Below are 17,720 nucleotides of genomic sequence, written 5' to 3'. Positions count from 1 at the left end.
CCACCACTTCGGCTGCCCACACACCACTATTAACGTGTGACAGAAAAATTATGTTACAGTGTGCTAGAGGCGTAGAACTTATTTGAACTTTGAGTAGGGCCATCAAGCAGGAAAAACTTAATACCAACTATGAGGAGTTTAGCTAGGGCTGTGTGCATGTTTCAAAAAAACTAAACACGGCAGGCAGTTATTATATAAATGTATTAGGGCTGCATGATAAATCACGTGTTTATCATGTGCATCTCATCAGTAAAGTCAGTTCTGTGATTAGTAGCAAATTTCCAGCATATGTTTACAAATGGGGCCGCATTTACTACACAGAGCCGTAGTTCTCTGACAAGCTATGCAATATCACGTTCATCATCAGCGATGTACTGCATGCAATAATGAAAGCAGTTTGCATAGCTTTTCAGTGAACTAAATGCCGGTCCATCTGAAAGCACATACTGGATATTTATTACAAATCACAGAACTGGCTTTACTGACGATGACGAACTTATGCAATTTAACGTGCAGCCCTAAAATGCATCTTCGTTGAGGGGAACCTATCGTCTTCAGAAAAGTTTTGATGTCATTTTTATTTAATCTTTCCAAAATTCCTGATAAAAGTAGCGTTCATGAGCACAGTGCATTTCCTCCAGGGAAGTGTAAGTCTATGTGAAACACTGTTGTTATTATTATTATTAATTATAATTATTACTAGATATAAAAATTACTTAAAAAGACAACCAAGCCATTCTGAGATGTTGCAATCACCAGTGCATAATAATCTGCTCATGCATACAAACACATTGACATGCTTCACTCTGAAATGAGCAGATTTTTTACCTCACTTTTATTTCAATTTATCACGCAGCTTTAGGAGCAGCCCTCGTTACACATCTAGAAAGCAATAGATTTGCAGTTATTTCCAACAAACGGATGGAATGTAGCACCATGACAGCCAAAAACAACAAATCTGATTTGCTGCTCGGAAACAGAAAGGCTACTTCATTTGGAAATGAGATAATGATGAGGAAAAGAGGTTGGTTAAAACAAAGATCTGCCATGAAGAGAAATGTACAGGGGGAGAAAAAAAAAAGAGTGTTGGAAATCAGAGGAATAAATCAGCCTGTGAAAATGAGGTAGGGTTTTAAACTGATGATTGCATCTGTTTATCAATTCTATCACTCCACACCAGCTTGACCTAAAAGTGGGCAATTTTCTCTCAGTGTGGACCAAATACAGCCAAATGTGTCGGAGAAGTGTATCATATCACCCACCGCGCTGCATGCCACAGGGGTGTAAAACATCTGCTTTCAAACAATATTTCTTTAAGCTACCCAACATTTTCTTTAAAAAAATAAATAGAAATAAATTAATGTGTGACTAAGATATATGCTTAATAAATGGAGAAGCAAACAGAAAAGAAATGAAATTAAAAGACAAAAAAAAAGCAAAGCAAATATTGTTGAGCAAACAAAGGGAAATATTTTAAAACAACAGCAATAAAACAATTCAATGCAGAGATCAGTATCCCAGGATGGGGCTTGTGTGTACTGATCCCCTCTCTTCAAAAGCCAGACAAATTGTGATGAGACTGGAGATCTTTATACAACATCACCCAGCGAACGTGATCTGTGCACTGTCCCTGAAATAAAACTCCCCTCTCCTTCCCTGCAGGAGAGTATCTGTCTCCGGTAGCAGGTGGGTACTTGGCATCATCATTCAGGGATGTGAGACTGTGGAACGGGAAAAGCAGAAAGCGAGAAGGAAAAATAGTATTTGACATGCACCTACATTGCCCATGTACTCAGAGAGCAGATCCTGCAGCGCCTGTCGCACAGAGTTGCATTCAGCCACGATGCGCTCACGCCGGTCGTCACGGGTGCAGGACGAATCGGCCATGAGGGCGGCGCCACTTATGATGCTCTCCAGACGCTCTTCCAGAGAAGGCCGGAACCTCTCCTCACTAAAACTCAGCGGGTCCACGATGATCTGCTTCTGCAGGGGGAGAAAAAGAGAGAGAATAAAGCATATGATGATTAAAGAAGAAAGAGCACGACATGAATATTACGATTTATGATCTCACATTGCAAATATCCAAATTCACAAGAGTTTGACAGTTAAACGGCAGTCATTATTGGCTGTGCGGCCTGAACAGGATTTTGGAATCTATCTCCCTGCACGCCGAGGCACAAGCTGTGATATTCATTAACTGGACGAATCAATAATTCACAAGATCTGAGTTGATGGTCTGGGGCTCCTGATGCAATTTCAGGCCTATGGGTTTTGCTCAATCAGAGGCTGCATTCGCTTGCCTGTGCACTTTGTCTGCCTTTTAAATCAACTCTATGTAACAGACGGCATCTTAAAAGCCATTTGTACTGTCTTCTGGGGACGAACGGGAAAAAAATCAAGCTTAACTGCACATTATGCAAGATCACAGATTCGTGCACATCTTGCATGGGGTTTTCAACAGATATAACTGCTTTGGTAAACACTGCAGTTAGTATGAGTGTATATTTAAGGCTACTAACCCTAAACGGCATAGCAATCAGATTTTGGCCTAGGGCAACAAAATTCAGTTGTGCATATAAAACAATGCTATTTTTCCTCCTTGAGCCAGGATGACATTTTAGATGTCCCCACGTGTCCTCTGCTGGGTACATTCACTTGGGGACATCACACTCCCTTTGTCAAAGAATAAACTTGACAACATCTGGTACAATTAAAGCAATGAGAAGAATCACAAATGTTCCAAATAAGCGATAGCTGCCTAGAAAGAAATGAAAACAGGCAGAACAATGGCAGGCAGAATCTATCTTGAAAACAATGCGACAAGCCCCTCCATCTGATGTCATACGCATGGTAAAATATTAAACAATTCAGTTGTTAGAAACTGAATTTATTAGCCTCATCTCATCTGACCTCCTTTACTTGCGTGTCACGTTGGCATGGCAACAAGCCTCTCTCTCTGACTCACTGCAAAGTTGCTCCAGCTTCAAATTAAGCAGCAGGCAGAAATAAAATAAAAACGTGCATGAGTGTTGAAGTTTCTGCACAGTCACCAGGAAATTAAAAATGCACGTGATCTGAGGTACCAACATTCCCCATCTCATTTGTGCACACACACACACACTTACTTTTTTTCTGTCCGTTTCACAGATACCATCTGTTTGGGCAGAGAACTGCTTCCCCTTTGTGAGGATGTCTGGCCTCCTGAAACAGCTACTACTAAGAATAGAACCGCTACATCTCCAGCTTGAGGAGTTTTAACATACAAATATAAAGTTCAATGTTTTAATGAAAAAAAAAAAAAAAAAAACATAACATTGCCCATAGAGTCACCCAACCTATACATGGATGCCAATATTTTCTGATGACTGCTTTAGTTTTAACCAGGGCTCAGAATCCTTTGTGTTGCATCAAGAGCAATACAGATCCCAATAGCCAAGATTAAACAGAGCAATGCTGGTTCTACAACACCAGTGGGAAACAAGACTTGGTGATGCTTCAAGATTAGACTTGGGGTTACTCACAAGGGCAATTCTAAATAAATAAATCATGTTATTTAACATGATAATGAAGGGGCTATATAACCAAAACTTTATAGTAGATTGTTTCCTGTAAATGAAGTTAAGCTATGACATCTACATGTAGAGAGCAGCAGAATTTCAAACAAACAAATAAAAAGTCCTCAAAAATATAGAAAATAATTAAACTGTCAGTAATAAAAAAAGCAAAGGACAAATACAATAAAATAAAGAAACAAATGAACCAAACTGTGATTTAATGTTTTTTTAGCAAGTCTCAAGAAGTTTACAGCCTAGAACAGAAATGAATAAATGTAAAATAAAACAGCATAGTCTTTCACTGTAAGAATCAAACTTTTTTGTTTTTATAAAAGCAATAAAAGTCCTTCACTCAAGAGCAGTGTGTGATTTTGAATTTGTCTTTTTGTTTGATTAATATTAAGCACAGTCGCAGCAGAAAAAATAGCCCACTGTCACTTTAAGAGCCAGAAGGATCCAATTTACCTTTACACATCTATTTTCATTCTCAACTCTTTACATTTATTTATTACATGACTGATGAAGGTATACATGAATAATAACTAAGTGCCACATTTTGATATATTTTTGCATGTATTTGATTGTTTAGCCACATACATTGAGCTAAAAGATGGTTTTACATGTCTCTCTGTTATGTTCCGCCTCGGAGCGCATATATCTTCCTGAGGAACAGCACAAGCTTTCTTTCAGGCTTTTAAAAACATGAATAAATATACTTCTATAAATCAACCTCCATTTTGCAAAAGTCATGTTACATGATTCGTCTGATTTGCACGTGAAATTGGCCTTTTATGGAGAAAAAAAATGCAGCGCTGGAAAAAGGGGCAGAGTGAGGCACAATAATCATTTTATCTTGATTAGTGTACTTTAATCGTTGGAGGCCAAAATAGGAATCGAAACTTTTTCGCCCTAGTAGTATGGTGGTAATAATTCAGCTGTCCATAGAATGAGCTCTATTAAGCATTAAGATTGCCTAGAAAAGCAGCATACAAGGTTAAGAGTAAAAACTGGGCCAATCACATAGTACAGCACAATCAATATAATGGAGGTCTGAGGGTACCGATAATTCTAGCAGCCACAGGTACAGACAGAGCTGCAGGCTGCTAGAAATCTCAATGTTCTTTGTGTGGAGTATTGATTGGCTGAGAGAAAAAAAAAAGTCAGGACACTTTCTTCACTTGCAATTGCGATTGTTGCAATAATCCATATATCGACTTATTGCACAATATATGTACACAGCCTCAATATATTTTGGTGACGTAATATATTGTCCATTATTCTCACATAAAAATGTCACCATGTTTTTTGCATATTCCACTTTTGCAGCTTCTCGTACATAATGTGGTGTAGTCTGTGCCAGATAAGATTAAAAAAAATGCTTTTACAGACAAAATTTCATGTGGAGATATGGCCTTGTTTAGGGATCTGTGCCTTTGTACACACGGACAAATCACTGATAAGTAGAGATTGTGTTTTTCAGCAATACAGATCACCCTTAAATTTACAGAGAGAAAAAAAAATTTGTGAATTCTTGTTTTTTCTACTTGATCCTTCGCACTTGTTATTAGAAAATGTTTATTTACCATTTATTCAAGTTTTTAAGGTATCTAATATCTGAGACTTAATTTTCATGATCTAAATATTAAGAATCAAATGTTTGTTGTCATTTGACAGTGTGTAGGCCTTCTTGCATTATTATACTGTTATGATAGTATATTCAGTGGCATAACATGGTCTTAAAACGACAATAATATAGTTTATCAGATTTATTTCTGGGGCAATATAAATCACACAACAAAAAGTCCCCACAAATGCATATTTTTGAAAACTCTTAATTCACTTTAAATGGCTCAGATTAATCGCCTCTTGCATATACTCAATCTGATGAACCAGAGGCAATGATAAAAAAAAATGTATAACCTTAATTTTGTTGTGTTTAATTGTGTCTAACAGTCCTGTGGTGTGGCTACTCATTATTACAGATCGGTGGAACAGAAAGAAACTGACTCATGCTATTACACCTACAGCTCTGTAGATGACTAATGAATTCTGCATTAATCTATCAACTTCCATTTTTATTCGCAGTCAAGTGGGAAGATGACAACACTAATATATATAGGCCTATAAGTCTTATAAGCCGGTAACGGAGCATGTGAGACACAGAGACAGCAGATTTTGAAGATCAGAGCTTTCTAACGTCACTGAGCTCAGCGCCAACATCCCTAGAGACCATTTGGAGCAACAAAAAGAGCACAAAAACCCACAAAACAACCCATTACTTCAATAATTAAAGGTTCCAGAACTAACAATCAGAATGCACTTTTGCAGAAGAAAAACAAAGGAAAAGAAAATATCAAATGGTGAAAGAACAGAGTGACGGTTCAATTTGATGTGCAAGTGCTCTCTTTAGCAAGGCGACGCCAGTTTTGACACCACTGTGTGTAAAATCTTTCAACAGCTAATCGAGACAGAGGAAATCTGATGAGCAAACCCTCTCGCCACAAGAGACGGAGACAAACACCTGTGGTGACTGATTGGTTGCAAATTTAACAGGAGGATGTCGAGTGCATTACCTTAATTTACTTGACTCATAATTCCGAGCCGTGTTGCCCAGGCAAACATATACATCATAACAGAATTGTTGATATGAGACGCCCTCTAATTAGGGATCTTAAAGATTAAATGAAGTGCTGTGCTAATCTTTTAAAGCCTTCTCTAATCATCATTTCTTGACCGAAAGCATCCATTTCAAAGCAGCAAATAAAAACAGTACCTATATCTGCACAGTCTTTAAACACTGATCTAGCGGCTTCAAGCTTCATTAAAGACTCCTGATTCAGTCAACACAAAAACTAGAGATTGTAGAGATCAACAGAGAGGCTGTTGTCCATTATGAACATAAATGGAAAATAGTGGAAATTAGTGGAAAATAAACACCACATGTATGTGTGTGTGTGTGTAAAGCACCTAAATTGGCAGCCTTGTATTGGATAAAATATATATAAATTGTATTACATATTTATTGAAAATGTTTCAATTAAATTTTTTTACATTTCTTTTTAACATATTAAAAAGAAACATACAGCTTTAGACAATATCCTAGCCACTGACAGAAAGAGTATGTACAGCTTGTCAAGATTTAATGCTTTATTCCGTTTCACAAACGTATTGAGCTGGAATTTTATTTTATTTTTTTTATGCTTTGAAAGGTTCATTTTCCACCCTGTCCATCAGGAGCAAACTATTTCAACAATATATAATACTTGAAAGTAAAATTTGCATTTGCTAGACAAATTCAAAAGTGATATGTGGGGACACCTTGTGCTCAAAAACACAGCTGGTGCCATTACAGTCTACCTTTTCATTTTTATAAGATCTCTATGGCAACATTTCAGTTTGTGCATATCATTTGAATTTATTATTTCACTAAGTGATCCTTTAAAATGTTAAGTGCAACAGACCAAAAACGGTTAGACTAATGGTTTGCACCCTATTCTGGAAGGATACTAACTGTTTAAAGCATAAATAAATGAAGGATAGCTAATGATCACTTGCTACCCTTAACCTCAAATTAAATTTAGAGACTCAGATCTGAACTATTTGTCACATCAGGACATTATTGTATTGCTTGGTCAAATTGTCATGTAATTTCCCATACGTTTTTGTTGCTGACCTGACTCAACCCCACAACAAAACGTTCAAACTTCTGAAAGACTTTTGAGGTCAGTAGCTCAGCTTTGTTTGGACACACAAATTTAATCTGATCCAATCCTGGATTACTGTCTCCTCGACACAGTTCAATCACACACCGGATTTGTCAACAACTCACTGCTCTCACACTCTTTGTTGATAAAATTGTGTGGAGCAGTTGCAGAGGGTGATGCAACTGCTGTTAGATCGTACACACAATATGCTCATCTTCATCACTGGCTACAAAACATCTTTGAGCACCTTTCACAAACCCAGGAGCTAATTTTACCAAAAGTTCTAAAATCAAGTCTTGTTCAATTTTTAGCCAAAGCCTGATCTTTCTGCAGCCAAGATAGTGGTAAACATCGGTGAAGATGAATTATTGATTCAGCAATTAAAGAATTTGTAACGCATTAAGCCATGCCTAGGTTCTGCAAGGAGCTTACATATTTCATAACTTTTCAATGCAACCTTTTCCATGAATTCTGAATGATTTATGTTTCTATATGCCATACATAGAGCTGGATGGAGCCATGCACTGGCTTTTCATACCCTCTCTGAAAACTGCATAAGCTTTTCTGATGTTCTACCCTTTTAGCCTTTGAAATCAGCAGTTCAACACAGGACGCAACATAGCATCTGTCCCAATAAAACTGGCAAAAAAAAGCCTCAATTCCCTAAATGACAATGCTCACAGAGCACATTCCCTTCAATTAGAGGGAGGCCAATTCTCATTTTAGTCTTGGTCTTGCTGCTGAATGACAATTCTTCACTGACACAGCTTATTAGCTTGCTATTTCTGTCTGGATCAGAGAAACTGGCCCAAACCCATGACATCCAATAGCCCATGTACTTACATCAAAGTTGTTGAGGGCGTAGGCCAGTTCTCCTCCCCCTGCAGACTGGGAGAAGCCGGAGTCCTCGCTGCTGGTAGCCTGGGCTGCATTAGATATGCCAGAGACAGCGTGCTGCAGCTGCTTGTAGATGAGGTCCCGGTTGGCCTTGTACGCTGCCACGTCTGGGTGCTGCAGGCAGGCACGCGAAGCTGTGTACAGCATGGGAACGTTCCTCTGAAGGACACCGCGGGCCGCCGCCATTTGGTCTTTGTGATGGACGTCCTTGAGTTCCTGTCATTCGAAAAGAGGGAGAATTCAGAGGTGATGTTACAGGCCTGTCATAATAAGGACATTAAAGAACATCCCCCAAGGGCCCACACATGCTCATAATCAGATCATGACCGTAGAGCCTGTAGAAGCATGTGCCATGTGGAACCAAAGTAAATATGATCACTTTTGTTAAGTGAACACGTTGGGTATTTTGTCTACTTTCTTTATTCTTATTATTTCCAGTGTACATAATGAGTCAGATGGACATCATCTTTTTTTTCTTCACGGCATAAGTGCCACATTTTTAAGACGACGTGCCAAATTAATCAACAGGCTGCTTCATATGCACTACGTCTAGCTGTTTGATAGAGGGAATGCGTCCTGTGTGAACGCCCTCTTAAAGTGTTGCTTTTGCTGCCCCATACTTAAAGTCCATGCATGGTGTTGACACAAATTGCTGTCTGTCAGGACACAAATTACATTTAAAATAAAAAATAAAAAAATAATAATAATAATCCGGAGTACCGTTGACACAGGATTTTGATCAAATCGATGTGAAATGTTTTGCAGATGGTGGAAGGGGGAGAGACGGAGAGGGTCAATTTTTGTGCTTTCATGATCGATCTTTGCAGTCAAACCTTAGATCTCCCTAATGAGGAATAGCTCTCACTGAAAATGACTTATGCTCTCGGTGAAAGAAAAAAAAAAAAGCATAACTCCTGAGAAGGAAGTAGGAAAAAGTTTTTTTTTTTTGTTTTTTTTTTTTTTTTTATACCAGAGCAATTTGCGCCTTTGGAGAGGGGCTGCTGCTTCTGCCAAATGATTCACAAAATTATAAACTTAGAAGGGCCCAGTGTAGCATGAGAAATAATGCTACTTCGAAATAATTAGCATTATCAAGATACTATGATCTCTCTCAATTGGGGAAAAAAAAGTTTATTCTATTAATCACTGAGCTCACCTGGAAAATTCATGCTGAAATCCATCACTGCTGACTACTGCTTAACCTGATAAGCCCAAAAAATCCCAAAGACGCAAGTCTCATATCATTTAAATGGATTTCATCACTCCAGTTGCTCCAACCTAGTCAAGCTTTTCCCCTCCCCGACTGATACAAAGAAGATTGTTCATGATTATATGCTTCAAATCTTCAACCAGAGCTACATAGGTCCTTGCTGCACATGGAATAACATTACATCCTCTGCCCACAAGTCAGTACATCACCGAATGAAATTAGATCTCCTCAGATTATGAGGACATTGGGTGCGAGGAGTGGCTGCATTTTACCTGCTGCCTCTTGGCCGCCATCACGTTCAGTCTGTCCACCTCCGGTTTCAGAGCTTTGTACTGGATACCCAGGTCCTGCTCAGTGCCAGCGTTACGCACCTTCACCAGGCTCTCCTCAACCTGTGGGTCAAGTATGATAAACCGTTATAGAAATGGTATTAATGGTCTATATTTGCATTTCACTCCCTTTCACCAGTGGTGGTATATATGGATATTTTATGTTCACATCAGGCAAGTGGACGCATGATAAGTGGGGAAACTATACAGTGTAGTCTTTATCCAGTCATAAAAACAGAATTTACAGTTTAACATGGAATGTCACAGAATTTGTCAAACTTTGAATTAATCGATCAATAATAAGTAGGTCATTACACTTAAATCAAATCACGATATGTATGTTATCTATAAGTATAAAGCCGCAAAAGTCGATTTAAATATGAATCCTGCATGTTCTGCGTGTCTGTTAATGAATGGCGCAGACGCGCGGGTTCATTGACTACACACAGAAGTGCACCTGACACTCTTGCATGCACAAACTTACATGCAACTATTACAAAAGGTTCAAGCGCTCACTGATGCTCCTGAGGGAAACACGGTGCATTAAGAGCCTGTAGGTGAAAACTTTCTAAATTTGAAGATCAGGGTAAATTGCACTTATTTTGCCTCCTAGGAAACATGTAGGTAGCTTATTTAGCTTCCGAAGGGCAGTACTAAAAGAAAAAAATAATTTTATAGGCCATTTAGGCAAAATAAGAAAAATTTACATATCTTCACTCTATTCAATAGTTTACACTATAAACACTATAATATAATATTGTATTATAGTTATTACATTCAATTTGTCTGTCTGGAATGCAGCATTAGGTTAACGTCAATAAACGATCGTGTACTACAATGAAGAGTCATTCTATAAGGTGACATTTCAGCACTTGAAAAATGGATAGCGACTCCCAAGTAGCACTTAAAGCACAGCTACGTGCATTTTTGGGAAACGCACATGAAACTTTAACGAACGATCGTAAAATTACTCGTAGAAAACAATTGTTATAGAGAAACCCAGCCCAGGTAAGTATAAAATAAAAAGTAACATGCAATTTGTATTTACCCCCTCTTGTTTTGGTAAAATAACTAAACGATTTGTAGATACTGTAAACAGTATGTGTAATTTTAACCACACACATACACAGAGAGAGAGAAAGAGAGAGTGAGAGCGAGAACGAGAGAGGGGAAATTGTGCTTAAAAATGATTAGTGACGTAACCATTGAGAAAACCTGCCACCTACAATCAAATTGTAATCAGTGCACTTCGTTCCACCACTGTTGTAAAAAACATTAATAAAAAACAAATAATAATGTCCGACTCTATCATGATTTTACCTTTCATAGTTTATTCTAATTCATTCAACAAATGTATTAGCCAAATCATTAGTACATTAGACAAAATCAGACAAGATAAATATTTCATGGTCACACAAGCATATTTAAAAAGCTTCTCATTTGATCTTTCAAGCTGAGCTCCCAGAACAATTCAATGAAGAAAAAAAAACCAAGAAAAACAGCATCTTCTCTTCCACAAGAAAGCTTTGGCTTCTACTTGCACAAACATCCATCATAAACTTCAAGCGGAAAACACTGCCATAAAAATCTAATTGTATCAATTTGTATTGCAATATAATTTTTCAATAACGGTTTATGATTTGTAAACATTTCAGATATTTTAATCTAAACCACTGGTGTTTCCCCATACACTGATTTATTTGTGGTGGCCCACCGCGATATCAACACTGACCACAACAAACAGATTTTCCAGAAGGCTTTGAGAGTTTGACTTTGTTGAATAAACATGAGCACTGTACGTTTCAAAACCAAGACACAGCGTGGGTGTTTTACACGAATGAATCTTTGAAGGGAATTGACTGTCTGCAGAAAAGTTTTGATGCCATTTTTATTTTCTGATAAAACAGAATTTAAGAGCGGCGCTTTGCTTTGTTTACAGCCATTACCGGGGAAACCGCTGTTTCTGTCGTGCCAAAAGCAACCCCTGCTGGCTGAGAATGAATGTGCATTTTCAATCAGCCCATCTCCAGCAACGTGTTTTTGTTGTTGCTGACTTTTTTTTTTTTTTTTTTGGGTTTTCTGCAGCAACTCTGAGCACTTTTCATATTCATTGTTCTGGCTAAAGCACTTTTGTTTCAATGAATAAGAATAATTAGCCTGTGTTATATATATTAAATATAAATATATTAATATAAATAAGGTGACCCTGAGTCTTGTGTTTAGTTGATGGTGATTTCATATTTCTTGTATGAAGGCTAAATACAAATAAAAGGTAAACATTTATTTCTACTATTTCTATTTTAAAAATATATAGTTGTATAAGAGGAGGTTTCATAGATATGGCTAATTGTTTAGAAGTTACTTTAGAAAAAATAACATACCTGTATATCATATCACATTTTCAATGAAATCTCTCAGATGGATGTTTTTCACAGCCCATGCAAATCATTCTGTGCACAAATGTGACAAGACCTCTCCTACACTGCATCAAGGACTACACAAAGTTTGATTCAATAGCGTGTTGCTTACAGAAACAGAAAGTGGATGTAATCTAGTTTGCACCAACAATTTATAGACTAAATGCAAACAAATCTAATATAAAACCTAGACATATATGAAACACAAATTGTAGGCTACAGGAAGGCTTGCAACAGCCAGCTTCCATACAGGGTTTTATATTTATATATGAAGTCTTAATATCCCACACACCATAACTGAGTTTGCAGTGCATATAATTACTGTTGGAGTAAGAACAAGAATTGGGCAGTAAACCCAGAGGGCAATACAAACACGGACACCAGTGCAGATGATGAAGAAGGCACGTGATCAGCTAGAGACAAAAAAAGGAAAATCTAACCACGCCTTCAATCCATGCATTTAAAAAAAAGATATACATTATAATCATGTTAAAAAGTATTTCCTATTGTAATTACTATTATCTTGTATAAAAAATAAATAAATAAATAAACATTTAATAATCATGATAATAATATAAACATAATTTGTGTGGTCAATCAAAAAAAAGTAATTAAATCTCATTTTTTTCTGAAATAAATTCTGATTAATCTGGATTAATTCCACTTAGGGCTGGGCAGTATATCGACTTTGTACAATATCTCGATTTATTCTTTAAGCAAAATGGTATGAGGCAATACCGGTTATATCAATATACAGTAATTCACAAATGAACACATCTGAAAAATAGCAGAGGACACAGAGAGAGCTGCTTCGGGGAAAAGTGGATAATCCAATTAGTCTTAAACATGAAGCTTGTTTTATATTAAGGGCTTTAAAATAATTTGTAAGGTTTGGTTAACACATGTAGTTTAAAGCGGTTTGTTTCATCAGATGCTATTGCACCGTTTAATGCATTTGAGATGTGGTGTTTTCCTCTGTGCATAACTTACATTTCCATGGTATTTTAAATGTCTAAATTCACTTCCTCACTTTAATGTATGATGAATAAAATATTGATTTCGCTCTCTTTTATAAATCTTACCATAAATGTTTGAGTGAAATTTTCTCCACAAAAATGTATTTATTTATTTTTTTAACACTGATAACAATAGTACACGTAAGCTGCAAATCAGCATAATAGAATGATTTCTGAAGGATTATGTGTCACTGAAACTTCTCTTTGTAAAACATATTTATACATTATTCCATCACTGTGTCTACACGGGAAGCGACAGTTGCTGTGCCACAACAGCTAAAGTCTGTCTACACTGGACGCAACAAAGCGACTATTGAAAATCATTTGAAATTTGTGTCAATGTGTCATAAACAATGCAGCAGCATTTTTTTGTTGGGAATTTGTTGCGTTGTGTCACATCCAGTTCAGACTGGATCACTAATTATAATGAGTTCTACAGTTAATAAAAGCAACTCTAAGGCCGGGTTCACACCGCAAACTGCAGCAGAGCAGAAGCAGCGCATATTTTTTTCGGTGCCTATGTTAACAAATGAGAGCGTTCACACCGACGCAGAGGCTGCGCGGTAGAGCGTAGCAGAAGCAGAGCAGAAGCAGCAGTGCCGCGATCGTTTCGCCGCTGGGTCTATTTTTGCTGCGCTGCTGACGCTCAGTTAAAGTGAAAGTACACATTTGATGGACAAAATAAATATGATTTCACACAAAAATTGCTCTAAATGCACAAAAAAGCACATCTAGGTTGTTTTAACAAGAACTGGAGTATGTTAGGAAAGAAAATTAATATAAAAAATATGTATAGAAGATAAAGTGACAATGATCATGGCCAAAATACACATGTACTGAAACGAAAAAGGAATTTTGCCCAAAATTTGCATTAATGATATCTACTGAGTTCTTAGCAAATTACATAAAAAATGTATCATATTTAAAATCAAATTTTTCTATTTTTTTATTATAATTTTTATATTTATTTATTTTTATTTTTTTACAAAATCTGTTTAAGTACTTACAGTTCTATCCAAAAATAAACTTTTTGCCGAAATACAAAAACAACCTTAAATAATTTATATTGCTAGTTTAGCCTTGGAGATTTATTAATTATTAGTAGTAGTCATATTCTTATAACTAGGCCTATATATTGGCAGAAGAACGGATGTCGTGCTGACAATCATAAATAACAGCACGTAGTGTCACAGGCGGTGGTCTTCAGAGTGCCCCTGGAAAGACAATAATGGACGACACTCGTCTCATCGTGGAAGTTGAGAAATATCAAGTTCTTTATGATCCACACAATGTACTTTACAGAGACTTGCAGGAGAAGGAAAAAGCATGGGATGAAGTTGCAGCGGCTCTTATTGCAGATGGTAAGTAATTTTATAGTGTTTTTGACGCTTTCGCTGGCACACGAGCGAACAACTCAATATTTGATTCAAAATGGATTCAATTGGAACCATTTATTTACAATTTCTAAATTACACATAAGCACACAAATAACAAAAGCAGATTATACATGCATATATAATAAACAAGTAAATGCTGATTTCAAGATGAGCAGGAAGTCAAGGCTGTGAACCATTTACAATACACATAATTTAAAACCGTTTATTAAATTGGTTTTCAGGGTGTCCTTTGGTAAATTTGCTTGCAAACAAACCCAGTGACAAGATGGTAATATGCACCATGTTCTCTCCTACGTCGGTTAATGGGATGAACCCAAAGTATGCATCTTTTTCATAGTCTCCTTAATAACAAATAGAGCGCGATGGCATTTCTTCTATCAACAACACGTACTGCACGGAAAACAAAGACTGCAAAACAAAGATGCAACAAAAGTAACAATGAAATTATTAATTAAAAAAGCTTCTTGCCAAATATTTTTATTGAAATGTATTTTAAATGGAAATAAAGCAATGCAAACGTACCCATTATAGAGTACTCTGACCAAAATCCGCTGTTCAATTGCACGCTGCCTCCGCTGCCGGTGTGAAAGCAAAATAGGCGCACGCTGCTTCTGCTCTGCTTACCTGCTGCTAACGCATTGCTTCTGCTCTGCTGCAGCTTGCGGTGTGAACCCGGCCTAATGCAGCTAGCACTTTTCTTAGAACAACTGATTTTCCAGATGTCCCAAACAGTCGGAAGGAACGTCATCAGAGAAAACAACTTTGCACCAGTCTTCTACTGTCCAACCCATGTAGTTCCTGCAGAATTTCAGTCCTTGACATTTTTCTTGGAGAGAACTGGCTTTTTTGCTGCCCTTCTTAACACCAGGCTGTTGTCCAAAAGTTTTGGCCTCACTGTGTGTGTACAGATGCTCTCACACCAACCTGCTGCTGCTGGAGACACGATTCAGGAGCTGACACTCTGGGACGTCCTGAAACTTCAATGCTTCGGAACCTCTCTCCTTGAAGTTCTTGTTCCAGTTAATGGTTCTTTCAGGTGCAATATTTTTTGTTGCAATTTCCTTGCATGTGAGGCCATTTTGATGCAAAGCGACCATGGCTGGACGTTTTTATGGAGGTAACCATTGCTAAGAACACAATAATTGGAAGCACTTCTTCCCTCCTTTTATAGCAATCAGTCTGTTCTTACAATCTAATAAGTATGATAGTTATAAATGTGTCTTTTTGTAAAGAGTTATTTTTTTTTTTTTGCCAATTAAGCTTTTAACAAATATTTAAAATGCAACTGATCACTCTACACAATCTAGAAACAGGGGTCTGCAACCTTTTTGGTATGATGTGCCATTTTTAATCTGGTTAACCACTGTGCCATCTTTCCTCGCTCTCTTTAACGTTAAACTGACGCTTCGCACTCTGCTTCTGTCAACAGTAAACCATACCTACTTTGATTTGATTGTCCAACTGTAATTTTGATATTGAGGAGCACTGTTTGACCGCGGCGACTAGCATGTGCAGCGTTCATGTGCCCATCCGTAGACTAGTGCAAGTTAATTCTCACTATTTATTAGTATTTATAGCTCCTAACGGACTGTGTGACTATAAGAAGTTATTACCTCAAAATGTACATCAGTATGCAGTTTTCCCTATTGCTTGCATGCCAGCGATTATCCCTCTGCGTACCACTGTTGTCACGCCTGCCGTAGGTTGCCGACCCCTGATCTAGAAACAATTTGAATGAACACCACAACAGCTTAAGCAACAAACTTTGCAATACACAAAATTGATGTCACTGTCAAAAATCTTGCAGTCATGACTGTAGTACTAAGCAATCTCACATTCTCACCACCATTCATTAAAAAAAATTTACCAGGGGAATAACACGTTTCAGCACGAATTCTACTCGCATTTGGCACTTTAAACCATTTAAACCCTTTTAAAAAGAACTGCAGATGGCGCCGCAAGCTCGTATAGCGCTCTCAGGACCATTCAGTCTATGATGTATTAGAAAATGTTACCTTTTCACAGATTTAGTTAATTGCTTAAGACTGTTTAGATTTTCTTGCAGTAACTAGAATCACCCTGAACAACCCCCGAATTTTTCTTATTTATTACTGATCTACATGATTCAGGGGAGTCGTGATTTTAGGCCAATATAACCAGAATTCTGGATTTATCCTGAAGAAAAACATCCCAGATGAAGGGGGTAAATAGGACTAAACTTGGCATCTTTTTGTGTGCTTTACCCAGCCTTCTGGACCAATGCCAGTTCCCTGATGTACTCACTCCAGCTTTAGCTTTTTCTCAGATCCAGAGACTGACGAAGGATAGAGATAATGAAGGGGGTTATAAAAATAAATCAGTGGTGGACTGGGTTTAAGTGATACAGCAAGATATGAAGGTTCAAAATAACCTTGCTATCAGCCAACTACAAATTAACTTAATTTCCAACAAGTGTCATATATCATATATATATATATATATATATATCACATATCTATATATTTATATATTAAAAAGACCAGCCTGAAGAGTTTCTGCTGGTTGGCATGATATGAGCCACTCATAATGAAATGGAAATTGCCGGGCACATACTCTGCCCATTTAAACATAACCCCTCCAGACATGTCTAGAGTGATCAAAATGTTAAAAGAATCATTCACTCGAAAAATCACAGATCACACAGACCACTTTTGTACTTAATGCTTTTAAGATTGAAATCCTATGGTTAATATATATTATGGAAAACAGCATCTCTGATGTTCAATTAATTTCAATGGGAATCCATACAGGTCTGGGACTGCACAACTACACTTAAAAGTTTGGGGTTTGAAAGATTTTTTTATGTTTCTAAAAGAAGTCTCTAATACTCACCAATTATTTGATCAAAATCAGTAAAACAGTCATACTGAAGTATTACAATTTAAAATAACTTATATTTGTAAAATATAATTTATACCTCTGATGGCGACGCCAAGATTTATTTGCATATTATTCACTTAAGAAATCTTTCTAATTCACTGCTCAAGACACATTTCTTATTATCAATGCTGAAAACAATTGTGCTTCCTAATTTGTTTGGGGTAACCAATATATTTTTTCAGCCCATTTAAAATAAAAGGGACAGCATTTATTTGAAACGCCAATCTATTGTAGCATCAAATGTTTTTACTGTCATTTTTGATCAATCTGACGCATC

The 17,720-nt window shown here is 37.1% G+C and overlaps 1 protein-coding gene across 3 annotated transcripts in view; it reads right to left on the bottom strand.

The window, feature by feature from the left end:
* Nucleotides 1-17,720, bottom strand: part of LOC128027590 (catenin alpha-1) — a 112,790-nt gene that overhangs the window by 82,276 nt on the left and 12,794 nt on the right. Inside the window, exons 1-4 of one of the 3 annotated variants that reach the window (XM_052615337.1) lie at nt 16,138-16,158; nt 9,638-9,757; nt 8,102-8,371; nt 1,780-1,983 (exon numbers count right to left, since the gene is read on the bottom strand). In XM_052615337.1, coding sequence (XP_052471297.1) covers nt 1,780-1,983; nt 8,102-8,371; nt 9,638-9,658 — 495 coding nt within the window. In that variant the 5' untranslated portion in view covers nt 9,659-9,757; nt 16,138-16,158. Of the gene's footprint in view, nt 1-1,779; nt 1,984-8,101; nt 8,372-9,637; nt 9,758-16,137; nt 16,159-17,720 lie in introns of those variants that run through there. The other 2 variants (XM_052615335.1, XM_052615336.1) reach the window with 2 other exon arrangements.

The sequence above is a fragment of the Carassius gibelio genome, chromosome A14 (genome assembly GCF_023724105.1).
Source record: "Carassius gibelio isolate Cgi1373 ecotype wild population from Czech Republic chromosome A14, carGib1.2-hapl.c, whole genome shotgun sequence".
Taxonomy (NCBI): Eukaryota; Metazoa; Chordata; class Actinopteri; order Cypriniformes; family Cyprinidae; genus Carassius; species Carassius gibelio.
Note: the sequence above shows the minus strand (reverse complement) of the source record. Positions and strands in the feature narration are given on the sequence as shown.